Source organism: Lynx rufus, unplaced genomic scaffold (genome assembly GCF_022079265.1).
Source record: "Lynx rufus isolate CCGP_SWC_20201006 ecotype Redwood Valley unplaced genomic scaffold, mLynRuf1.p SCAF_45, whole genome shotgun sequence".
Classification (NCBI taxonomy): domain Eukaryota; kingdom Metazoa; phylum Chordata; class Mammalia; order Carnivora; family Felidae; genus Lynx; species Lynx rufus.
This window is the reverse complement of record NW_025814862.1, coordinates 607,269-633,375: the sequence shown is the minus strand read 5'-3', so window position 1 is coordinate 633,375 and position 26,107 is coordinate 607,269. Positions and strand designations below refer to the sequence as shown.

General features: G+C 52.2%; 1 protein-coding gene across 4 annotated transcripts; it reads left to right on the top strand.

Moving 5' to 3' along the window:
- Positions 1–359: 359 nt before the first annotated feature.
- Positions 360–24,762, top strand: TANGO2 (transport and golgi organization 2 homolog). 4 transcript variants are annotated; one of them, XM_047098246.1, is made up of 9 exons: positions 360–451; positions 9,175–9,263; positions 12,989–13,108; positions 13,650–13,764; positions 17,272–17,342; positions 20,063–20,104; positions 20,447–20,600; positions 22,069–22,173; positions 23,722–24,762. In XM_047098246.1, the coding sequence occupies exons 1-9, from the start codon at positions 396–398 to the stop codon at positions 23,840–23,842; spliced, it is 873 nt and encodes a 290-aa protein (XP_046954202.1). In that variant the 5' UTR covers positions 360–395; the 3' UTR covers positions 23,843–24,762. The 4 variants fall into 4 exon arrangements, with proteins under 4 accessions (XP_046954202.1, XP_046954203.1, XP_046954201.1 ...); XM_047098245.1 differs by lacking the exon at positions 20,063–20,104 and adding an exon at positions 4,861–5,523 and having other exon boundaries at positions 368–451; XM_047098247.1 differs by lacking the exon at positions 20,063–20,104.
- The last annotated feature ends 1,345 nt before the right edge of the window (positions 24,763–26,107 follow it).

Sequence of the window (26,107 nt, the reverse complement as noted above, 5' to 3'; positions counted from 1 at the left end):
CACTCAGGTGTGGTGTGGGAGGGTACCCACCTGCTGCCCCCGCCTCCCCCCCCCCCCACATGGTTCTTGTTCTTGCTGCCATGGCCACTCTCCTGTGGTGTGTCAAGGGCCAGTGAGCATTGTAGGCATCAGGGGACAGTCTGGCCTGTGCTGATATGTGTGAACATTTAAGGAGATGGTTATGTAGTGCTGGTGAGTGTCACAGTGTCTGGCACGTGGTTCTGCCATGTCGGTGAGGGTCAGGGATATCACAGAGGTGGTTCTGTTCTGGGCCAGGGAGCATTGCAGATTCGGGAGGGGGCAGTGTTCTGTTGTCTCCATTTATTCAATGCATTTTTTTTCCTTTTTTCGCAGACTGTGTGGCCCCGTGTGAACAAAGCTGCTCTCAGGGACCCATGTGCATCATCTTCTTTAAGTTTGATCCTCGCCCTGTTTCCAAAAATGCTTACAGGTAACCCCCTTGCTCTGTGTCTGCTGTCCTCTCTTTGGCATAGTGCCTGGGTAGGGACTGGCTCTACAGCCTGGGCCTGTCCTGTCCAACAGTGGTCACTCAGTGTGGGGCACAGCAGAGAATACCCCTTGCTGGTAGGAGCTCTGAACTGACGTGCAGAGGTGCTAAGACTTTGCTAACAGTCACTGTGCAGGTAGGACAGAGGAGCAATGGGGGCCAGGTGGGAGTGCAGTTCTGTGGTCTCTGTAGGGGCACCAGGGGCAACAGAGCTGGCATGATGATGACTAAGAGCCCAGTTTGGACTGGCTGGTCTGTGTTGCCAGTGGGAAGTGTGGGTGCTGGTGCTAACACGTAGGGTCTGTCAGTCCTGAGCTGGGGAATGAGGATGGGGGGGGTGGGGAAGCTGGGGGACCAGCAGAGGAGGTGGGGAACTGAGGCCAGAGAGGGGCGAGACGTGATCCAGTTCTCCCTGCTCCTCCCCATGACTCTGGGCTCTGGATGGTGCCTCTCCATCTCCCAGGTCACCCCAGTGGGAATCCATCCAAGTTTATCCAGGCTGAGGCTGAGAGGTAGCCTACAGCCAAAAGTGACATTCAAAACTGATCACTAGTACAATTGCCTGGGAAGTGTTCATTGTTTTAAAATCTGTACCAGGAATTATTTGAACAATTTTGACTAACTTCTCAGATTTGAGTCACCATGCAGAATTACACAGACACCATGCTGCCTAACTGTGCTGAATGAAACTCATTCCAGGCCAGGGGCTGGGGAATGAAGAGTGTCCAGTGTTTCCTTCATGCAGAGGAGTGGACAGAGGGGCCAGGCCAGAGTCCTGGAGCTGACCCTGATTAGCCCCCAGCAGCATGAGCTGTATGAGTCAGGATGCAGTGGGTGGGATCCAGGTGCAGTGATTTAAGCAGGGAAGTGTAACAGACAGAATTATTAACTGTAACAGGATTGGAATACCCTGGGCAGAGCCCTGTCCTCGCCCCCAGGCTGAGATTCAGACCTTGCTGGGGGCACAGCCATGGCACACTAGATAACAAAGAAATCTCTGGGGTGCCACGGGCAGCAGAACTTGCTAGGAGTCTGCCCTCTGGGGTGCTGGCAACTGTTGCAAGAGGATGCTGGGGGAAGGCGCTGGCCACTGGGTGCATGCGGGAAGCCACAAGTGTATCCGGACTGATCTTAGGGAAGCCACACATGTTGCGGGAATGTCCCGAGGAAGCACATTGCATCCAGGTAAAGAAACCTCTCCACCTGCGGTGTCTCTCCAGTGCCCTCTACTGATAAAACCTAATATGATACTAGCCACAAAGTTCAGCTCCTTTATCATGAGGAGAAAATGAAGGGCAAATTTGGGGCTGAGACATAATAAATGGATAACTGACACAATCTACCCCCTTGCTACTGAGGTTTCATGTGTGCCCTTCTATGCTCACATGAACTCTTACACACTGATAAAATGACTCTCCTTCCACCTGACAAATGCAGAATTTCTCACACATTTCGATAGCAGTCTGACAGTTACTGAGTCTGTTGCTGGCTATATCATTACTTCTAGATTTAGGGGCAGCCTCACTAGATATGCTGTTTCCGAAGGTTACCTCCAATCTCCTGCAAGTGTGGGAGGAGGAAGGAGGTCTCTTGCTTTTGCTCAGGACCTGTGCATCACTGCTAAGACCTCTCCTCATAGTGATTCATGGGTTGTGATTCAAGATGGCCTCAGTGTTTCTTTCCAGTGTATTTCAAAGCTCTAAGCCAAAAACTATATATGCCACCTCTGGTGACTGACCAAATACACTTGGTGTTTTCCCTGTTGCGGGAGGGCAATAGGGGCTTCTGGTGGCTGGTCCTGTTTTTGCTGTGGGGCTGTCTGGCCCATGAGAATGGGTGGGCTGCAGGCCCTTGGTATCTGCGCTTCTGTACGTTTGTAATGTGAGAAAAGGATGGGAGGAGCAAGGAGGAGGCTGCCTCGGAAGGTACACTGCAGCAGGGCCAGTGAAGAGACACCTGGTGAGCTAAGCCTAGGCTCATCAGAGATTACAGAGGGGCTCCCGGTGCCTGCAGTGAAATGGGGAGCAGGCCAGGCTCTGGGGCCATCAGCGTGGTGGGGAGATCCTGGCTATGCAGTGCTGCCAGGAGCCATCTGGGCCAGCAGGGCCTGCCCCATTGCCCCTTACTTGGGCTCCCTCCTGCTTTAGCCATCCCTGTCCTGGCCTGGGATGCACCAGCCTCTGCCTGCCGCCTTAACATCCGCTGCTGTGTCTTCATCTTACACCCATCTACTAACTGGCAGGAATGGGAGTGTGTGCTGTTCTAACCATTTACAAGTGTCCAGCACAGTGGCATTAAGCACATTCACATTATTGTGCAAGCATCCCCACCGTCCATCTCCAGAACTCTTCATTGTCCCCAAATGAAACTCTGTCTCCACTGAACACTAACTTTCCATTGTTCCCACCAGCTCCTAACAACCACAGTTCTAATTTCTGTCTCTATGACCTGGACTATTCTGGGGACCTCGTTAGTGGAATCATAATATTTTTTTGTGACTGGCTTGTTTGACGTGGCATAGTGTCCTCAAGGTCCATCCCTGGTGTAGTATTGTCAGAATTTCCTTCCTTCTTACGGGTGAGTAACAGCCCATTGTATGCATGGACTGTATTTTTATACATTCATCCGTTGATGGACACTTGGACTATTTTCACTTCTTGGCTGTAATGCTGCCGTGAAGATTAGCATTCAAGTGTCTGTTCGAGTCCTGCTTTCCACTTTTTTTGTGTATGTACCCAGAAGCAGAATTGCTGGATCATATGGCAAGTCTGTATTTGACTTTCTGAAGAACTGCCAAATTGATTACCTCAAGTATCTTTGATGGCCATGCAATAGGCTTCCCAAGCCATGTCAGCCCGTGTCCTGTTTGGTGGCAGAGTTATGTCTTCACAGTGTGTCATCATTTTTTTTTTTTTTTAATTTTTTTTTTTCAACGTTTATTTATTTTTGGGACAGAGAGAGACAGAGCATGAACGGGGGAGGGGCAGAGAGAGAGGGAGACACAGAATCGGAAACAGGCTCCAGGCTCTGAGCCATCAGCCCAGAGCCCGACGCGGGGCTCGAACTCACGGACCGCGAGATCGTGACCTGGCTGAAGTCGGACGCTTAACCGACTGCGCCACCCAGGCGCCCCTCACAGTGTGTCATCATTGAGTGCTGTCCAGACCAAGTCCTTTTGCGCCAAGCCAGACAAGCCAGGTGCTAGTGCCCCCATCTGCTTGGACTCTACTGCCCATAAAGCTGGTACACAGGGCTGGGACCCATTGAAGACCCTGTGCTCCATGTGCTCTCTTGGGCGCCCTCAATGTCATCACGTGTTCAGTAGCCTCTTGACCCTCAGTGTAATGGGAAGTACCTGTTTTTATTTGTGGGTTAAGCTCATCCCTGAAGTCAGTGTTGCTCCAAGGTCAGATGATTGTAGAGGGGACTTTTTTTTTTTTATATTTATTTCTTTATTTATTTTGAGGGAAAGTGTGCATGAGGGGGAGAGAGGGGGGAGAGAGAAGCAGGATCCATGTTGTCAGTGCAGAGCCCAGCATGGGGCTCGATCTTATGAACTGGGAGATCATGACCTGAGCTGAAATCAGATGTTCAACTGACTGAGCCACTCAGGTGCCCCAAAGGGGACTTTCATAGCTGGAATGGTGGCCATCATTGCCATATAAAGTTGACCTTTAAACAACATGGATTTGAACTGTGTAGGTCTACTTACATGCAGATTTTTTAAAGTACAATACTGTAAATGTATTTTCTGTTCCTTATAATTATTTTTAAGATTCTTAATTGAAAAAAATTTGTTTAATGTTTATTTATTTTTGAGAGAGACAGAGCATGAGTGGGGGAGGGGCAGAGAGAGAGACGGAGACACAGAATCCGAAACAGGCTCCAGGCTCTGAGCTGTCAGCACAGAGCCTGACGCGGAGCTTGAACTCACAAACTGTGAGATCATGACCTGAGCCAAAGTCGGATACTTAACCTACTGAGCCACCCAGGTGCCCTTAAGATTTTATTATTATTTTTTTTTAAAGTAATCTCTACACCCAATGTGGGACTCGAACTTATTACCCCTAGATCAAGAGTCGTGTGCTCCTTTATTTTCGGTAGCTTACTTTATACTAAGAATATGGTATGTAATACACATAGCATATAAAATATGTGTGAATCAACTGTTTACGTAATTGGTGAGGTTTGTGGTGAACAGTAGGCCAGTAGTAGTCAAGTTTTGGTGGAGTCGAAAGTTATATGTGGATTTTTGACTGTGCAGGGAGGGAAGTTGATGCCTCTAACCCCTGTGTTCAGCGGTCAACTGCATATATAAATATTAACTTAAACGTTTCCTCTCTGCCCTACAGAAAAGACTGAAACATCCTCACTTTTGATGCTGTGGGCAGTGTCATCCATGGCTCTGCCGTTGCCAGATGCTGATCTCATAGGAATGTGTTTTCTGGCTTCCCAGAAGTCAGTCTCTGGAAGACGAGCCTGTCCCTGTCATGCCCTCCTAGGACTGACCCAGTGATGTTGCCACTTTGCTGGCCTGTTGTGAAAGATGTGGCTCCTGAAGCATCTCTTCTTCTCTTGGGCCTCATTCAAGCACCATATCCTGTTTTCCCACAAGAGAAAGTGTGGCCCATTGCACAGCATGTATCTTGTGATCTGTCTGCCCAGATGTAGCAGTTATAGTCTGTTGCTGAGTGGCACTCAGGGGGCCCGGGAAGGGAGGGGGGAGCCAGCGCAGCACGTGCTCAGGGAGTGAATGTGAGCATGGCACCTTCTGCAGAATATCTCCAGGCCTGATACTGGGCTGGGCCCTGGTGTCATGGATCCCATGGTCTACACCTCCCATCCGCCATGTCACTGCATCTCGCTGTTGGGGATGCCCATCCCTCCAGAGGTGGCAGCCGTCCCCATGTCAATTTCTACTGGTCCCTCCCCTCCAGGCACTTCCCTGGCATGACCCTCCAAGAGCCCTTGGGCCTTCCTGTCTGTCTTCTTGGTGCTGAGCTGGCCCTGGAAAGGTGGGCTCCTTGAGTGTCACTCTCTCCTGGGGTCACCCCTGGCATGATGCATCATGACCCCTGCCCAGGGGTGTGATTCCCCTGGGTGGTCCCAGCCTCTGCCTTCCATGCCTGTTGTTACCTGCCACTTAGAACCTCCATTTTTTGGTGACAGTTACCCAGTGTGAGGACCGTCTGAGTGCTTGTTGGTTCTGCTTGTTTTTAATTTTAGTACCAATATCTGCAGCACTCCAGCAGGGAGCATAACAGATAAGAAATTATGTTAGCAGCCTATAAGATGCTGACTTAGAAGTTTTGTGTGGGCTGCAGCCTTGCCCCAGGGTCCCAAGTGACCTTACTCCATAGAGGCAGCTGTATTCCCATGGGATTCCAGTTATTTCCCTGATTGTAAAGGGGTATGTCCTCTTTCAAAAAAAAGTCATACCCTACAAGCTATACAAAGTAAAATGGGAGCTCCCATAACCCTTGTGGCAGGCTGATGGCCACCAAGATTTCTGCCCCTGCATACATACCTGTGTCATCTGTTCCCGTAGTTGTGTGTGGGACCATGGGGCTAAATGTGAAGGGATTTTGCCAATGTAATACAAGTCCCTAATCAGTTGACTTGGAGTTCATCAAACGAGAGTGATCCTGGATGGGCCTGACCCAGTCAGGAGAGCCCCCAAGTGGGACCAGGCCCCTCCTGAAGAGGTTAGCTGCCATGCTTGGTGGGGCCCATGGCTGGGAACTGGGGGTGGCCTCCAGGAGTTGAGTGTGACCCCAGCCAAGGATGGGAATTCTCCAGTAACCTCAGGAACGTAAGGAGGATGCCAAGCCTCAGTGAGACCCTGCCAGTTGGCACCTCGAGTGCCACTTCAGAGGGCCCTGAGCAGAGTACCCAGCACAGCCTGGCCTGCACTCCTGACTACAGACTAAGATAAGAAGTAGGTGTTGCTCTAAGCCGCAATGTTTGGCAATTTGTTAGGCCACATAGAAAACCAGTACACTCCTGATCAGATAACACCATCCTGGCTATCACCTAACCACCATCTTTATCAAAATGTTTGTTTAGACTCCAGAGCTAATTCCCTTTATTGGCTCCAGACTGTAGGGGCTGCTGGGTGAGCTGTCACATCCTTCTGGGGGCTTCCATGTCACTGCTGGTGACATCACTAGGCCATGGGCCCATGCAACTGCTACCTGACACTAAACTGTCCCCAAATGGTGCACAGACTCACCCCCTGCCACCAGATGGTGCATAGGCCCACCCCAGATGGTATACTGACTCAGCTTCTAGAGGTGCACAACTCACCCCCCAGATGGTACACACCCCTCCCCCAGATGGTGCACTGACTCACCCCCCAGATGGTGCACAGACACCCCCCCTTCAAGATGGTGAGCCGACTCCATCATCCCAGGTGGTGCACACTAACCCCAGATGATACACAGACTCATCCCCCCAGATGGTGTGTAGGCTCACTCCCCCAGATAGTGCGCAGACTTACCCCCTCAGGTGGGACACAGACCCACACCCAGGTGATGCACAGACACCCTCAGTAGCAGGGTGAGGAGTGCCCATTGGTGATGAATAATTAGCAGTTTCAGTTATTAGAACAAAACAAGGCCATGGGTGACTTGCTGTCCTCAGAGCCCCTGACTGTGGTTGGCCTGTGCCCTGCCCCTGCGTGCTATGGCACAGATAGACTTTTATTGGTATTGAAGTACCCAGAAGTGGTGAGTGAGGGAATACTTTCTCTTACTTGGAGCCTTGATGTGGGTACTCATCACACCCACATGTTTCCGAATTAGGTATTTAATGAAATCCCCAGCAAACCACTAGAAATTCAGCTAAATAGCGACTCTTGCGACAAAAATAACCCAGCAGTTAATATTTCTAGTTAATAACAAATGCATGTCACTGCTCCATGTTTAAAAATAGGAATTGAGAATCATAGGACAGAAGGTTCTGCTCAGTCAGCTTTTTTTTTTTTTTCCCCTCAATTTTTCCTTTTCTGGAGACTTACGTAAGAATCAGAACCAGAAGCCAACATCACCAGTCTTAATTCAGGTGCTGCCTTCCTGGCCTCCCAGCCTCCTGGCCTCTGCAGCCCCCTCTCCCCACAGGTATCGGGATGAGTGAGCAGAGGAGGGGTGCTGGGTATCTGAAGGAGAACACTGTTTCCTGACCACATGAAACAACCTCCACCCACAGGGGTTGGTGGGATGCCCGGCCCACAGAAGCAACCTGTGGGAGCAGTGCCAGCCAGGTCGGATCTGAAATTCAGTCCCAGAAGAAAGGGACAGAGTAGATGTGGCAGGAGGCAGGGGTCTGGGCCCAGCTGGCTTCTCCCTAAGGCTGACTGCCTCAGCCGGGGGCTGGGGTCTGGCATGTGGAGCAACAGAAGATTGTTCTATGGGTGGCTGGGGTTCGTATCAGGGACAGTGACCTCCCCCGCCGCAGGGGCCTATCCCTGAGACCTGGACCACTGTGTCCGGATAGAGAGCTATCGCAGGCCAGACAGGTGTCTTTAAGGTGGTGAGACTCCCAGGGCAGACCCAGAGGGTTTGATGGCCATCCATAGTCCTTGGCCATGTTGGTGCTTGTGGAGGTGCAGAGTTGGGTGCTCACCCTCTGTGCACAGGATGAAGGCACATCTGTGGTCCTGGGCTGCGGTGCCAGTGCCAGTTTCACTTTCAGTTTTATGAACTTCTTTGTTAACTCACATTTCACCACAAGCAAATGTTCATAAAAATCTAAGATTAAAATCAAAAATTATTTTTGGAAACTTTTTAGGATCTGACCACATATTAACCCCAGCATGGCCACAGGCTGCCAAGCCATAGCTCCTGGCTCCACGTCCTCTGTGCACCTGCCCATGGTGTTCAGGACCCTTTGGCAGTCACTTCCTAGACCCAGAGGTCTCATGGATGTAGCAGGGGTGGACCCCTTCCATTCAGTCACTGTCTATGGCCTTATTATATTTAAAATGGCAAAGCCGATTAGAAACTTTGTTTTCTCACCTTGAAACTAGAACTCTTTTGAAAACACGGACATCTTTTCTACTTGCCCACAAAATACTTGTTTGATTCATAATGCCAAAATGTAGAGAAACGCAGAAATCCTTACGTTATGCGCTTCCTTTCCCTAAACACCCCAGAACACAGGACAGCAGCTTCCAGAGTTCCTGCACTTGGCTGCCGGCTACACGCTTCCCCAGGGCCCTTCTGAGAGGCATGCTTACACTTCCAGGAACTTCACGGGCTCACTGGGGGTGGCCTCAGGGGAAGGAACACATGGACAGAGGGGGAGTACCTCTGCCACCTGAGCACCTGGGACATGCTTGGTGCCAGCTGCTCAGAGCCCTCCCCCGCACAGGCCCTGATCTTGTGGCCCTTTTTGGGTGGGTAGGAATATGCAGGGTGGGATGGGATACGTACCTTCACCCAGCATCTGCTTGTTTCTTTGGCAGGGCCCTGGGGCACAGTCTTGGCCAGAGGCTCCCTAGGAAACAGCCCTGTCTGGTGCCGTCACTGACCTCTGTCTCCTGAGGGTTCCTGTCCTTGCTAGGACTTGCCTATGTTGCTACTGAGGCGAATTCTTTGTTAACAGGAGAAATAAAACATGGCTTTTCTGTTTTCCCCTGAGACCCTTAGTCATCCTTTCTCTTTCAGGCTCATCCTGGCGGCCAACAGGGATGAATTTTACCACAGACCATCCAAGTTAGCAGACTTCTGGGGGAACAACAATGAGGTCCTCAGTGGTGAGTTTTTCCTCTCAGGGGGGTGGCCACAACATGGCAGAAAGTAGGCGCCCCCAAGTGGTTTTATCTGTTCCTGGTGCTGCTTCTGAGTATAAATGTGGAATGAGTAAGTGGACACTCATGGGGCAAGCTCCCAGTTTGGGGTCTGAGGCCAGCATTGGGGCAAGCAGCCCCAGAACTGTTTACCCAGCACTGTCCACATGGTTTCATGTGTTGTGGATTCCCACAAAAGTAGCTGGAAGGATCAGTTGGTTTTATTTGGATTCATCTTTTCACTGTGGGCATATGGTTGGGTTTGTATGAAATGCAGGTTCACACTCGATCACTCTATGAAGCATCATAGTTGTGTGTGTGTGCTTGTATGACTGCGCTTATGCCTGCATGTTTTTGTTTTTTGTTTTTAAAATTTTTTAATGTTTTTTCATTTTTGAGAGAGAAAGAGTGTGTGTGTGCAAGCGGGATAGGGGCAGAGATTGAGGGAGACACAGAATTTGAAGCAGGCTCCAGGCTCCGAGCTGTCAGCACAGAGCCTGATATGAGGCTCAAACTCACGAACCACGAGATCATGACCTGAGCCGAGGTAGGACGCTTAACTGACTGAGCCACCCGTGCCCCACACCTGCACTCATTTCTGTTTACACACCAGCACCCCTTGCTCCAGAACTGGCCTGAATTTGGGGAGTAGAGGCTTGGTTGGGGCATATTCAGATGGGAACTGCCTGAGGAGTTGTCATGGAGGTAACTGTCATGTCTCCTGCCAGTCCAGGTGGCAGCCTCCCTGAGCCCCTTAGAGAGAGTGCAGTTCCTGCCCATGGGGCGGGCAGGGGTCTACTTAGAAAGATGTGGACAGGTGTTGGCCGGGCCAGGGGTCCATCTGTCTGTGAGCCAGGCATCAGGGAAGCACAAGAGAGCCTGGCAGAGCTGACAGGGATGCTCAGGTGCCCAGTGGGCTGAGTTGGGTGGCCTCAGAGGCCTGGGGAAGCTGTGTGTGCCCTGCTTTGCCTGCGGTAGCTAAAAGCTCGACCGGGAGCACTTGGGTTGGCTCATTTGGTTAAGCATCCGACTCTTTGGCTCAGGTCATGATCTCATGGTTCATGAATTTGAGCCCTACAATGGGCTCATGGCTGACAACCCAAAGCCTGCTTGGGATTCTCTGTCTCTTTCTCTCTCTCAAAATAAGTAAATAAACATTAAAAAAAAAAAAACTTGAAAAGTTTTAAAAACCTTAAAAAATTTTTTAAAAGCTTGACTGTGGAACTTCCATGGAAGGCCTCCTGTGTAGACTGGTCAGGTGGTTGTGTGAGGAAAACCCTGCCCAGGCTGGATTGTCCTGGTGCCATGAGGGAGGACAGGAGTGGGGAGACTAAGGCAGGGCAGTGTTGTGGACAGGAAGTCTGGCAGGTGGTGGGGAAAGTTGTTGTGAGTCTGTGAAGGAGGCTCCACTCACTGAGTGCAAGAGGGAGAAGAGGCTGGGGTTCTGGACTGTGTCTTGGCCTCATCAGAAGCTGCACAGGAGACATGTGAACTGAGGGGTGGGCTGGGACTGGCAAGGAGACCCCTGTATGTAAGCTTTAGGCACCACAGGACAGTAATCTGGGTGAAGGGGGTGGCTTGTGTGTGGGGTCCTCAGCTGGGCCAACCACGGCTCTCCCAGAAGTGAAGGGGCAGGCCTGAGGGGCTATGTGATGAGGTTCTGAGGGGAACCTGCGGGCCTGGCCAGTACCATGCTGGCCATTCCTGGGCTAGGATGGAATGGGAGGGGGTCATGGGGATGGGGCAGGCTGTGCATGTCGCTGTTGCAGGGCATGATTGGGAGGCTGTAGTGGGGCGGGGGGGGATGAGGGGGACGAGGCCCTGATGGCACTTTTTTTTTAATGCTTATTTATTTATCTTGAGAGAGAGAGAGAAAGAGCACATGCACGCGCGTATGGAAGGGGCAGAGAGAAAGGGAGAAAGAGAGTCCCAACCAGGCTCCAGGCTCAATATGGAACCCAACACGGGGCTGTATCTCACTACCCTGGGATCATGACCTGATCCGAAATCGAGATTCAGACGCTTAACCAACTGAGCCGCTCAGGTGCCCCATCTTACATTTTTGTACATGGTATGAGGTAGGGTTTGAGGTTCCTATCTCCTACTACATCTCCCCAGTTCTTCTAGTCTTATTTATTGAATAGATACTCTTTCACCTGTTGCATTCCTAGGGCAACTTGGTCGCACACATGTGTGTGGGTCTATTCTAGACTCTCTTATGTCCCATTGATCTGTTCCTCTGTCTTGATGCCGATGCCACACTGTCTTGATTACTGCAGCTTTTTAAGCAAGTTTTGAAATTAGGCAGGATTAAGTCCTCTGGCTTTGTTCTATCTCAGAACTTCTTTATCCATCCTGACTTCTTTGTGTATGCACATAAATTTTAGAGTCAGTGTAGTAATTTCTATAAAACAGAAAGCTTGCTGGAATTTGAATTTCAGTTCTGTTGACTCTTTTAGTCATTTGGAGAGAACTGTCATCTTACCAATATTGAGTCTTTGGTTGAAGAACAGGACATATTTTTCTCTCTTAATTAGAGCTGCTTGACTTCTCTCAGCGCTGCTCTGTGGTTTTTAGTCTTTAGGTGTTACACATTTTTCTTTAAATGTTTTCCTACTTTTTGGTTTGGTTTGGTTTAGTGCTATTGTAAATGGTATTATTACATTTTCATTTTCTGATTTTGCTACTGTTTACTTACTAGTTCTCGTAGATTTTTAAAAATTAATTTATTATTTTTTTTTTGTAATCTCTACACCCAAAGTAGAGCTTGAATTCAGGACCCTGAGATGAAGAGTCATAAGCTCTTCCAACTGAGCCAGCCAGGCGCCCCCTACATATATCTATATCTATATCTATATCTATATCTATATCTATATTATATCTATATCTATATATCTATTTCTATATCACGTATATCTGTACATCTATATCTATATCTATCTATGTAAATATAAATATAAATTTTTTTTTGGTTGAGGGGGTAGATTCCTTTTGGATTTTGTTCATATGTTATCCTGCTGTCTATAAACAGACAGTTTTACTTCTTCCTTTCTGATCTTTATATTTCTTATTTCTTTTATTGTTATAACTTATTATTATAAAAATGACATTTTAATGACTTAGTTGCTTTTACCCCAATCTTCAACTAAAATGATCCTCTAGTCTAGTAAGATGCTTTCCTGTGGCTTTAAGGGCCTCACTGACCCTGTGGCAAGGCCCCTTGGAGTACTAACCATGGCCTGGGCCTATGGGGTGGGGATGAAGCTCACAGGTGGGCCTGGATATACCCCGGACTCCTAGTGAAGTACCCACCCTAAGGACCTGTGTGTCCTACTGGGAGAGGACAGCCAGTGGCCCTGCACCTGATCCAGGGTGGGGGATTGGGGCATGGTGCTGTTTCTAGGACAGAGCTGGCACCGTGCTCCCAGCCCAATGCCGGTCCAGGCACCAGCATGCATTCTGCATGTGCCAGGTTTTACTGCAAGCTTTCAGGGACTCCTGTGGGCATCAGATGTCATCCTAGGGGGCAGGGTCTCTCTCATGTGCCCTGTGGGCTTTGGGGCTGTCTTGCAATGAGGAGTTCAAGCCCCTGTCCCATAGCTAGGACTGCTGGACTGATTATGTGTCTTCCTAGGACATAAGGACAGGGCCGTGGTAAGTGCTACTGGTGGTGACACCGTCATCTGTCACAGGACTTGACATGGAGGAAGGCAAGGAAGGAGGCACGTGGCTGGGCATTAGCACACGGGGGAAGCTGGCCGCGCTCACCAACTACCTGCAACCACGGCAGGACCGGGATGCCCGGGGCCGAGGTACCATGGGGCAGTGGTGGAGCGGGCAGGGCAGGGGGTGGGCTTTCCTTGGGCACATGTAGACGCAAGAGGTAGAAGAAGGGGAAGAGGGGTGTTTCTGGTCCTAAGGCCCACTGGCTGCCATTACTGTGGGAACCACCTGCTGCCCAGCCCATGTAGCACCCACCTGCACATATAGGGTTTGCCCCTCTCAGGGAACACTCTCCACACTTGTGCCCCAACCAAAGTGTCACTTCTGACTGTCATCATTGTTCCCCACCTGTCAAATGTTTGCAGAGCAATACGCCCTTGGAAGACACACATTGTTCCCATGGAAGATTTTTTTCCCTCATGCTGTACTTCATTAGGGGGTATAATTGAAGAAAAAAAAATTAAAACCCAACAAAAACAGAGTTCTTGATGCAGACCTCCTTAGCTGCTAGGTCAACGAGATATGGCTGGCATGGTGGTGTTTAGCTCGTACCAGCCCCATGTCAGTCTCCCCATGAAGAGGGACTCAGCCCTGCTGCCTTGGCCACGTGTGTCTGTCCCCTACCCACAGGTGAACTTGTGACCCACTTTCTGACTACAGACATGGACAGCTTGTCCTACTTGAAGAAGGTCTCTGCGGAGGGCCACCTGTACAACGGCTTTAACCTCATAGCAGCTGACCTGAGGTGGGTCTGCTGGGAGGGGGATGGCAACCCACTGGGTGCTGCCACAGAGCTGGGTCATGGGCTTGACAGGAAGTGGGGTTCCCACCCTGCCACTAAGCTTGGGGTACTGTGGTGGCCTCCCCAGGGACATTGCTCCTGTTGGACATGGTGAGGGTCCCGAGGACCAACCGACTATCATGGGGACTCAACGAACAGAGCTCGGGCTTTCTGTGGTGCCGTGAGGGCCACCAGCTCCTGCACGACAGCTGTAGCATGACTCCAGTGGGCATCTCCAGGCATGAGGTCTCCCCATGTCTGTGGCGAAGGAGTCCCCTGTTTTGGCGCTGCCCTTCACATGCCCTGCTCTCTGGTGGCAGAAGCGTCCCAGGCTAGAGAAGGAAGGTCCAAGCACCGCTGACTGGTGTGGAGCCCGGCAGCACGGTGTGGTCGGGTGCTGCTGAGCGCTGGAGCCTCACGGCGGCTTCTCCAGGGAGGCGTGTCTGAGCCTGCAGCACAGCTCATTTCAGGTTCTGCAAGGCACTCAATGGATAGCTCCCTTGGCCTGTCTGGAGTTGTCAAGGGGCAACAAAGCTGTCCCAGCTGCCCACGGGCCCTGTCACCAGAGGACATGGACACTCGCCTGTACAGGCGTTTGGGGCAAGTCTTTCCCTACTTGGAGTCAGACAAGTAGGCAAGGAGCAGAGGCAGGTGGAAGGGTCCCCAAGGAAGCACGGGCCTGGAGCCTCAGGGGTGCCTGTGCTGGCTGAGAGTTAGGAGTCTGGCTGCTGGAACCCAGCAGAGGGCCTGGGCCATGTGGGGAAGTGGCATTTGGGGATGTTGCCAGGTCCACGTGAGGCACACAGAGGTGCAGCAGCCAGCAGTTACCTGCGTAGCTGTTTGGGGGATGTGCTGAGCCCTTCATGTGCAACACTTGGCACGTCCTCACAGCCACCACCCTGTGTACACCTGATATGGCTGAGCTCCAACAGGAAGCTGACATGGCTAAGACCCCTGCTGGAGTGACGTAGGGCTGGGGTCTTGTGGTGCTTCTCTGGGCACCTGGCTGGGGGGTCCAGGTGCCTCTGGAGACAGTAGTCACATCCCATCAGGTGGGCACCAGGTTGGGAAGAAGCACTGCACGCACGGCCGTGGTGCCACTGGACACCAGCCAGTAGCATCTGTGTTTCTGAGCCGCCAGTGGCTGCAGCCTGGCTTCTCAGAGTGTGTTTATCTCTGTGACTCCCATGCCTGGACCCTGGCCACAACCCTGTATTAGCTCAGACACCAGCTACCCTGCTCTGGACCTCCACAGGGCTGCCTGTAGCCCAGGGCCTATTGGTCAGCAGCATTTGCTGAGCGTCAGTTGAGAAGTGGGCACTGCCTGTGGTCCACTTCCCACTGCGGACACTGAGCTTTGTGGTGAAGTAATTGTTGGTGTTTGGTACAGGTTAGCAGGAGTCATGCGGGACCCATGTCCCTGGCGGGGGGATCCCAGAGCCCATGCCCAGGGCTGGCGGTCAGATGGCGGGCAGAAGCGGGGGATGGCTGGGGTTGCATGTTAGGTGCCAGTCTCCCGCCTGGCCCTGTCTACAAGCGTGCAGACAAATGTGCAGACAGAAGAGTAGACGCTATTGACAGTCTTGGTGTATAAGGCAGATCACGTCAGGTGGAGGAGTGGTAATGTCACAGCCACGAAGGATGGCCAATGTGGAGAGGCCCTGGCTGGGTGTTCCCACCTCTGATGCCCCAGGGCCCACGTGCATTTCTCTGAGTAGGCCTCGCAGAGCTGCTGGAGGATTCAGACATTTGTGGGAACAGCCCGACAAGGTGGGTAGGGTGTCCTGTGCTCCCTTCCACAGGACTTGTACTTCAGAGATGTGGCCCAGGAACTGTAGGCGTTTTGTGTATTTTGCCCTTCGGTGAAGTGGGCATCCATCTCTCACATTCTCCCTCCCTGCTGCCCTCTCCTTGTGTGCCCCTGCTGCCAATGCCCCAGAGGTCAGTGGAGGTCGTCAGTTTCCATCAGGGTAGGTGGTCAGTGCCCCATGGTTTGCCAATGACCAGATGCCTGTCCTGAGCCTGTTTCCTTCTACAAGGAGCCCTAGGCCCACTGTGCCTTAATTGTCCACTGCATGTGGACACACACCTGCTGCGTGGATAGTCGCATTGATGTAGAGGCTGAAGTGTCCATGGGAGGAGGTGGGTGCTGGCACGGACACTTGTTCCCTTGCCCTCCATGCTCCCCCTGTACAGGGACCACTTTGCCTATCTGTCGTTCTGTGTACATCTGATCCAGTCTGGGAGACCAGTAGCCCAGCAGGACTTGGTGCTCAGCAGCCATGTCAAGTGGCTGGGTGATGAGGGCCCTGTGCTCTGAGTGGATGCATGCATGGGCAGGTGGCTCCTATAGGTAGGACTTGGGCCCATCAGTGCCTGAACAGCTCTCCTGGCTCCTGGGGCCACAGGGTTGGACCATATCTCCCTAGACACAGCCCTCAAGGACAGGTGGCAGTCAGGGGAACCCAGCGGGTTATTCCCAAGGGCCAGGTGTGTAGGGCAGAGGCCAGAGGGAGTCAGCGGTAACCAAGCAGCCCTGGCGATAGGTGCCGGGAAGAAGTCAGGGCTGAGAAGAAAAGAATCCCATCATCATCATAGCTGGTCCCTAACCAGGCATGGGGAGAGTTGGTGTCCAATCCATGGGTCTTCATGCTTTCTAGGTTTTTGCCTACAAACAAAATTCCTGAAGTCATTAGCCAGATATCTTAAGAAATGAGCCAGCGGCTGTGGGAGGAAAAAGATGAGCAGAATGTGAAGCCATGTGGGGCCAGAGTGGGCATTGCTGGTGGAACTCCCCGGCAGCCCCACCTGGTCTTTGCGATTGTTCATCTTGAAGGCTCAGGTCCCATGTGTGGTGGTCTCCGTGCCTCCAGGAGGGCGGCTCACAGGCCAGGAAGAGTCCTTCTCCAGTTTGCAGAGAAGGCAATTCTAAGTCTTAGTAGGAAGATTTGCTATGGTATTTAGTAGGAGTGGGAACATTTTCAGCTCTGAGCACTTTGAACTATTTTTAAATGTACATGCAGTGCATGAAAGTAGGCAAATGTGATCTTTGATGCTTTGTTCTGAAGCCTCTGTTACCCTGGGGCATCCCTCTCTGTCTGGAGGTATCCAGAGATGAGCTGTGTGGGTGGTGACTGGTGTTTATGGGTACAGAGCAGTTATCGACACATGAGCCTGCAAGTACCCATGCCACGGGAGCATTCAATGAGGCAGGAGGGTCTTTTAGATGCTGTCCCTCCCAGGCTGCTCCCAAGCCATTGGTCCCTGCAGTGAGCCGGGAGTCAGGAGCCAGGAGACTCAAAGCGCCTACCTGAGAGGCCCCTGAGAGGCTGGAGCCCTGACTAGCTCCTGCCCTGGCTATGGCGAGCCATTGTCCCTGTGCTGGGAATGGGGCCATGGGGATTGCCAGGCAGTGAGAGATCAGAACCCCCCATGGCTCCCTTCTGACCCTCTCTCTCCTCCTGTCTACAGCACAGAGAAGGGAGATGTTGTTTGCTACTATGGAAACCGGGGGGAGCCTGAGCCTGTCGTCCTGGCACCAGGTAAGCCTGCTCTGGTGGGTAGTGACAAAGTGGGGGCTGCTTCTATAGGGACACCTGTATACTTTTCAGAGCCTGGGTCCCTGTCACATTTCTCTCCTGGGACTATGCTCTTCTGCTGTTTGTGTATCTTATGGCCCCAGAGTCCACATGTCAGGCTGCCTACAGCCAAGGCCACCTGCCCACAGCTTAAGCCTTCCCTAGCACTGAGTTCTTGACTGCCAGAGAGAATCAAAAACTAAGAGGCAAAAAAGGACACAGGCCCCTCTTACCTTTCTTACACAGGCCCCTCTTACAACTCTATGCATTGGCCCAGAGGCCTTTGTGGAAGCATCTGGAAAGCACCCCTGTGATGCCCTCCCTCAGTTTATCAGTAGTTGAGATTCTGTGACTGGAGATGCTTGTTTTCTGCTCAAGAAAGGAAGGATGGGATAGAGGGAGGGAGGGAAATCATTTCAAATACATCATGTTGTTTCCTTGAGCTTGACCTTGCCTGATCCGTGTCACTTTTTTTGAATAGCAGCTTTGTTGGGGGGCCTGGGTAGCTCAGTCTGTTGGGCATCCGACTTCAGCTCAGGTCATGATCTCATGTTCCATGAGTTCGAGCTCCGCGTCAGGCACTGTGCTGACAGATCAGAGCCTGGAGCCTGCTTCAGATTCTGTGTTTCCTTCTCTCTCTGCCCCCGCTCACACCCTGTTCCCCCGCCCTCAAAACATAAATAAACATCAAAAAAAAATGTAAATAGAAGCTTTGTTGAGATATAATTCATGTATCATACAATTTACTCATTTTAACTGTACCATTCAGTAGGTTTGAGTCTATTCTCAAAGGTGTGCAATTATCACACCTGCTGTTGAACTGCTATTGAATTCTGTCACATTTTCATCACCCTAAAGGGAAACCCCCATCCCCATTAGCATTTACCCCCCACTCTTCCTACCCCTCAGCCCTAGGGAGACGCAGAATCCAAAGCAGGCTCCAGGCTCTGAGCTGTCAGCACAGAGCCCAATGCGGGGCTCGAACTCACTAACTGTGAGATCATGACCTGAGCTGATGTCAGATGCTCAACCGACTGAGCCACCCAGGCACCCCTCTTTCTTTCTTTCTTTCTTTCTTTCTTTCTTTCTTTCTTTCTTTCTTTCTTTCTTTCTTTCTTTTTTAAGTTTATTTATATTTTGAGAGAGAGAGAGAGACAGAGAATGCCAAGTAGGCTCCACACTGTCAGTGTTGAGCCTCATGTGGGGCCCAGACTCACAGACTACGAGATCATGACCTGGGCCAAAGTTGGGTGTTTAACCGACTAAGCCACCCAGGCGTCCCCCACTAAGCTACTTTCTGTCTCTGTAGATCTGCTTGTTTTAGATATTTCATATAAATGCAATCATACAATATGTGGCCTTTTGTGACTGGCTTCTTTCATACCATCATGTTTTCAATGTCCATCCATGTTGTAGCATGAATTAAGGCTTCATTCCTTTTTACAGCTGAATAATAATTCCGTTGCCCAGATATTCTATATGTTGTTTCTCCATTCATCTGGTTGATGGACACTCAGGTTGCTTTCACCTTTTGGCTGTTGTGGGTAATGCTGCCGTGAACACTTGTTACAAGTTTTTGTGGGGACCCGTGTTTTCATCTTTCTTATTTTTATACCTAGGAATGGAATTTCTGGGTGGTAAGGCCCCTGTGTAGCCTCTTTTGGGAGCTGCCAAACTGTTTTCCAAAGTAGCTGCATCATTTATGTTCTCCTTAGCAGCATGTGAGTTTCCGATTTTTCCACATCCTCACCAACAGTTGTTATTGTCTTTTTTTTTTTTAATGTTTATTTTTGAGAGAAAGACAGAGCATGAGTGGGGGAGGAACAGAGGGAGAGGGAGACAGAGGATCTGAAGCAGGCTCCACGCTGACAGCAGAGAGCCTGATGTGGGGCTTGAGCTCATGAACTGTGAGATCACTACCTGAGCCGAAGTCAGATGCTCAACTGACTGAGCCACCCAGGTGCCCCGTCTGTCTTTTTGATTATAGCCACCCTAGTGGATGTGAAGTATCTTATGGTGGTTTCGATTTGTGTTTCTCTGATGGCAAATGATACTGAGCCTCTTTTCGTGTACTTATAATTCATTTATCTGTCTTCTTTAGTCCTTTGCCCATTTTTTAAAATTGGGTTCTTTGTATTTTTATTATTGAGTTGTTCTTTTTTTTATTTTTAATTTTTTTTGCATTAAAAAAAAAACTAGTTGCTCTTGATGGATAAAGCACAATGATAACCCAGCCTGGTGGCCCAGCAGAGCCAGGGCTGTCTTCCTTGGAGGTGGCTATGGCCACCTCAGACTTAGTTGAGATCCTCACCTGAAAGCTTGTGGCTCCGTGTCCTCAGTGCATCTTTCAGGGTGCATGACTCCGAGTTCACCTGCCACTGCTGCCTGCGGCTCCAGGGGCCTCTTCACTTCAAGGCCGTGCCTCTCCTTTTTTTGACATGAGAAACCCTTTTCTTTCTTGTCACACATTCTTTTAACCCACTGAGAACTTGTTCGGAGAAAGTAGTGCTGAGACTCTATGGCTCCCCCTTCAGGGTCCTGGCCAGTATAGAGTAGAGGTGGGCCCTGCCCACTCTCACTGAGTGAGGCTCTTGTGATGTTAGCAGGCTCCCTAACCGCTGACATATCCAGCACGTACCCCTCTGGCCTCAGGTTGCTGATTCTCCCACCCTTGACCTTCTCAGGTGGATCCATACCTTGCAGCTTTTTCCAGCTTAGAGATGGCGGTGAGATGGGGAGATGGTTCCTTCTTGAGTATCCCCTTGCCTGTGCCCAGTCGGAATTTAGGTTGTCTATTCCCTATTATTCTGCCTATCAAGGCCACTTGACACCTGTGCCTCAAGGTCTCCTGTGAATGCCCTGCTGTGTTGAGTTCTCCACTCCTTGCCACACAGACGGGTCAGAAATACACATAGAGAAGGTGCTAGAGTATGGGGTGGCCTGGCCTCAGTACCCCCGGACCATACTCTTGGCCCCTTGCCCAGGGTGGGTAGGTGGGTGGGTGGGAGTTTACCCTGAATTCAGACAGTGAGGTCTCTGCACCGGCTGGAGTGTCCCCCTTTCTGCAGGGACCTATGGACTAAGCAATGCACTGCTGGAGACACCCTGGAGGAAGCTGTGCTTTGGAAAGCAGCTCTTCCTGGAGGCCGTGGAGCGGAGCCAGGAGCTGCCCAAGGATGCCCTCATCGCCCAGCTCCTGCACGTGCTCAACAATGATGAGGCGTGAGTGGGCAGGTCCAGCTGGGGCAATCAGAGCATCCCTCTTCTGCCCTAGCCCTGGACATAGAGTCAGGCAGGCTCTCCTGTCCTGGGAGGCTCATGGAAGGGACTGGGACACGTTCCTCACCCTGGGGTAGCCTGTACGGACACACTGTTCTTTGCTCCTCTCCTACCTGCTCCCCTCCTGGGCCACTGCACTTGGAAGCTCAGTGCTCTCAGAGGCTTGATGCAGGCCTTTGTGGGACAGAGAGTAGCTGGAGGTTCCCCGCGTCCGCACACAGCTACTGGGAGATTGTAGAAAGCTCCCCAGTAGTTCGCAAACCACAGAAACAAGCAGACGACCTAGGAGTATGTCATGAAGTTAACTGTCCTTTCAACATGCTGTCCTATCAGTGCTGTGGCACAGACATGCCTGTCCCAGGAATTGCCTGGGGGAAAGTTGCCCCTGACCTGACTTCCTTCAGGCACTTCAGTGGCCTCTGCACAGGGCACCTGCCCTAGGGACACCACCCTCTGGTGTGTCTTGACCATCAGCTGGGGGTCAGAGGTGCTGGCAAGCTACCTTCCTTCCATTCAGTAATGTGGCCCATACTCAGGCCAGGCCACTATCCTGCCCAGATGCCCCGTAGCCCCTCAGAGGAGCCTCCACGGGCTGCCTCCCACTCTTCTCTCCTGGGACCCTCCTGGCCCCTTGCTTACTCTCCCTCTCTTCTCCAAACCACGAACCACGGCTCCTTCTGCTTCAGCACAGCCGCCCCTCAGGAAAGTCCTACTTGGGCTGGCCTAGCATCCTATGCTCAGCTGCAAGTCCACGTGGCCCTTGGTCACTGTCTGCCATCCCCTCTGGCCTGAAATGGGGTCCTGGCTGCCTGGATTGACAGCTGTGGTCCCAGCACCAGCTTCAGTGGCTGGTAAGCCACAGGGCTTGAATGGGCTCCTGTCACATGGAGGGATGCCCGTGGGGTACCTCTTGGAGTAGGCAGGGAGTGTGTGGGGCCAGTGACTCCCTCAGCCAGGCCCCCACCCCTAGCACCCCAACCACTCAAACCTCACCAAGACAGGAAGGTGAGTTTGCTCCGGGAGATGGCTTCTGTCCTTCCTGTGGGTGGCCCTGTACAGCTCTGACTAGATGGACCCCTGCCATTTGCAGATTCATCAGAGCCTTCCCCAGTGCTCAGCTCACAGGTGCTCATGTCCCTGGGTCCTAGGGAAGGCTCCTGGTGGTTCTGGAAGGGGGACTGGCCCGGCAATCACTATCTGGCAGCCGGGGCTCAATGATGGAGTCCTGAATAAAAAATTGGACTGAGATTTGAGGCCTTCAGTAGGAGAGTGCACAGAACAGCCCTCATGGATTCCCCAACCACTTCGTGAAGCTGGTGGGCTCCTTAGGCACCGCAGGCTTTGAGGACATCAGGAGGAGCTGCAGGTTGGGTGGGTGGAGGCAATGGTGACCTCTCCTCTTTCCTTCCAGGCAGCTGCCAGATCCAGCTATTGAGGACCAGGGCAGGGAGTATGTGCAGCCCTTTCTGAGCAAGTACGCCGCTGTGTGTGTGCGCTGCCCAGGCTATGGCACCAGGTACGAGGGGCTGCTGGGTGTGTTCAGTCCTGTCCCATGAGGAACCCGGCCTTCCCTCAACTCTATGGATCCCAGAGCCTCTGCCCTGTCTAAAAGCAGGTGCTATTTCAGCTTGGGGGGTTGTGGGGCCAGCAGATACCACATTAGTTAATGTTAGCATGAAATGCCTGCTGGCTCCCATGGGTGCTGCAAGAATGGTTCCTGGGCTGTTTCCTGCTCCCTACACAGCCATAGGGGAGCTGGGATGGCTACGGGCACTCTTGGGTTGGCAAATCCCTGTGGGCGCAGAGGTCCCACTGCCCGGCACTTCCCCTCGCTCGCCCTATGTCCTTGAGCCTGTCACATTCCCTGTGTGACCAGGGCAGGGATTATTAGGTCATCTCAGCCTGGGGACATCACCTAATGGAAGGGCAACTACTAGTCTCAGCTGCAAGGAGAGAATGCCTGGGAGGGAGGAGCTGTTGGCATCAGTGTCTCCTGTGCCAACAAGTTCCTTCCCTGTCTCTCCCTCCTGGGCAGAGGAAGATTGGCTCCGTGTGTGTCAGGGAGGCCCAGTCCACCCATGTGGTTCTGCCCAGGGTAGCCCACATGCTATACTTGGACCTGCCTGGGAAGTACAGAAGAGGGTAGGCTTCTGGACCAGCCAGGATGCTCCAGGAGTGCGCACCTGGCCCACCTGGCCTATAGGCCGACTGTAGCCGTGTGCACAGCCACATCTGCCTGGACTTGGCTTACACCAGGCCCCGTGGGTACCAGCCTCCTTCCAGGCTGGAAGCTTGCTGTGACTATGATGGATAGGCCAAGCTCTTGGGGGCCCACAGCCGTAAGGACTCAGGGATGGGGTGCTTGGGTGGTGGCAAGTGCTGAGTGATGCCAGGGTGATGTCACATGTACTCTGAGTGCATGGTGATGTTGCAAGTATGCTTGGTGTTCGGGTTCAGGTCAGCCCAAGTCTTCCATCCTCTAGGAAACGACAACTTCAAGCCCTCTAGCTGGGGGATAGGATGGTAGGCAGGGTCAGGGTGGTGTCAATGTCCAGCACTGATGCTCCAGCACCCGAGTGTTATAGACTTGAATGGTGGTCTTTCCATTGGGCAGGCTTTTCCCTTGGCAAGTGGCAGGGCATCAGTTTTTTTCAAGCTTGTCCTCTGTCATAGACTTATTTTCTTATTTTCCTGCTCACGTGTACTCATGTGCATGAGGCAGAGTGCCAGGTCTGCTCCCTGGCTGAGTGTGTGGCTGCTGGGTCCAGCTGCAGCTGGACCAGTCTTTAGCATGTGTGTGCCCATCCTGGGTGTTGGCCTGTGCTCGGCTGCTCAGGGACCTGGTGCCTGCCCTCTGTCAGGGGGAGACAGGTGCTGACTAAGTGAGGTATGGCCTTGGGGAGGGCTGGCAGGAGGAGAGAAGGTGCACTGAGCATTTGGGATGGGTAGTGGGGAAGGAGGACAGGAGAGAGTTCCCGGTGACCGAGGCCTCATTTGGGGCTCTGACAGGCAGGCAGGAGGCTGAGGGCAGAGGGCTAAACGTGGGCCCCTTGCTCTCTTTCAGAACCAACACAGTCATCCTCGTGGACGCGGACGGGCATGTGACCTTCACAGAACGAAGCATGCTGGACAAGGACCCCTCCTGCTGGGAGACCAGCACCCACGAGTTCAAGCTGCAGAGCTAACCCTTCCCCCTGGATGTGGCCACTGGGCTCCAGGAAGGCCCTGCCTCAAGGGCTAGTATGGATAGGAACTATCACATGTACTGCCTGTGACTTGGCCAGCATCCCCCAGGACCAGGGTCCTCTGGTGTTTGTGTGACCTGTCTGTGTTGTCATGTCCCGCTCAGGGTCCACCCTCATGCCAGTGGGAGTGACAGAGTCACATGGCCAGGTCTGAGGGGGGCTCAGGTGTGCTACGCATGTGTGAAGGCACCTGGGCCTACCCCCTGCCCAAGCACAGAGGCACATACTCAAGGCACATGTTTCCACGCATACCTGCAGGTGCATGGTCACACACACACACGCACATGCACATATGAGCAACAGAGAGGTACACACACACACTCCCAGGCATACCCACACATGCGTGCCACACAGGCAGAGGTGTGCCTCTCACATCCACATGTGCTTCTGGCTAGTGGGTCTTTGCTTTGACCAAAACAACAGGAGTAGACTGTTGTTTAAGAGTGGCTCCTCTCCTGGGTGTAGTCCACTTCTGGACAACCAGACTTGCTCTTAGAGAGGAGAGGCCCCATTTGGAATGAGAAATGAGAACAACTCCAGAAGAACCTGCTTTCATAACAGAAGCACCGCCTGGTTGGTTGTCCTTTGTGCTCTGGGGGATCTCCTATGTGCATGGGGTGGTCCTGTGGGGGAGGGGAGCGGTCTTGCATGCACCAGGGGTTCTGTGTATGCTGAAACACCTTGCCAGGCTCTCAGGCACCTACTTGCCTGCCCACTGGGGTCATGGGTCCTGAGCAGGCCCATCTCAGCGATGGGACACAGCCAACCCTTTCTATTTCCCTTCTCCTTGGGGAGTCGGACTTCATAGGAATCTGTCCTTGAACATGAGACCTTGATAATAAAACTCTGAGGTGTGGTGAGTCCGTGCATTTCAGATCCTTGTGTGATGGGGGGACAGCTGTGCAGGGGATCAGTGGGGTTGCTCTCCTGGCCTGCAGGAGCTGCCAAGACATTTTCTTCAGAAGGAGCCTCTTCCCACTTTCTTCTTTTGCTCATGGGTTCCTGAGCATCATGATGGAAACCTGAGGGTCCGTTGACCTGTCCATCCATCTGTCCTTGGGCAGAGGCTGGGGTCTGAGAGAGCTTGTGTGTATGGGACACGGTAGGTACCAGATACAGGGCCTCCTGAGCTGGGCTGAGGAACCAGGGACTCATCTGGGTGAAGAGGAACCTCCTGAGAGTATAGTGTGATCAAGCCTGCACTTGGGGTGGACTGTGGAGGCCAGGGGATGGTAGGAAGGAGTGGGTTTCAGGGCAAGAGGACAAGTGGAGTGTCTCTTAACCCCAGGATCCTGGTTTTGGACAAGCACTTGGGAATTCTTGTCCCTGGCCCCAGCTGAGCATCAAGGAGTCCCACATGTGTCCAGTGCTGAGACCCAGGCTTCCATTGCCTTTGCAGCTGACCCCCAACTTGGCCTTTTCAGAGCCAATGAGAGCTTGGGGTAGGGTGTGGACCTGCACTGGGTCCTACTTGCCTCCTCAACCCTTCCCTCTTACCACCTCAAGCACCCCTCAGGGGCCCAATGTCCTCCTTGGCTCATTTTGAACTCAGAGGAAAAGTGTCTGAGCATGGTCAAGTTTGAATGGGATCCCCAGCAGCAGCATAGCCCATGCCTGCAGGCCCAGGGGTAAACTGGCCCCAAGTCCCACGTTTGCTGGTTGAGCCGTACTGAGCCAGGCTCCTAGCCTGGGTACTGCTGATGCCCTTCGTCTGCCTCAGTGGGCCATGCCACATCATGGACCAGTGCTCCACACCAGCACTCACCCTGGCCAGGCGTGTCGGCCCTCATGGGGCACCACTGGGCTGGTGCAAAGCCATCTGAAGACTTTCCTAGTTGTTTGCCTCTACCCAAGGACAGGGCCTGAATGGGATACTCCTGCCCTCAGCCTGTCCTGAGCTCCCCAAGGGCCTGAGCCCTCTGAAGATAGGGCAGCCCAAGATGTAGTTCTATCATTATGGGTTGAGTTGTGTGCCCCCTGAAAGATCTGTTGGTGTCCTAGTGCCCGTGCCTCAGAATGTGACCTTTATTAGGGTCTTTACAGAAGTAATCAAGATAAAATGAAGTCATTAGGGTGGGCCCTAATCCATTATGACTGATGTCCGTATCAAAAAGGGAAAATTTGGACACAGAGACAGACATGCATGCAGGCAGAATGGCCTATAAAGACGAGCTATGCTGTGTCATGCTAAGAAACTACCAGAAG

Bases quoted from the DNA above. Each gene is read 5' to 3' on its own strand.
- TANGO2 (XM_047098245.1), top strand. From the start codon at position 5,357: ATGTCACTGCATCTCGCTGTTGGGGATGCCCATCCCTCCAGAGGTGGC. The intron at 13,109-13,649 runs GTACCATGGGGC...CCCTACCCACAG, and splicing joins CCGGGATGCCCGGGGCCGAG to GTGAACTTGTGACCCACTTT. The intron at 22,174-23,721 runs GTACGAGGGGCT...GCTCTCTTTCAG, and splicing joins TGCCCAGGCTATGGCACCAG to AACCAACACAGTCATCCTCG.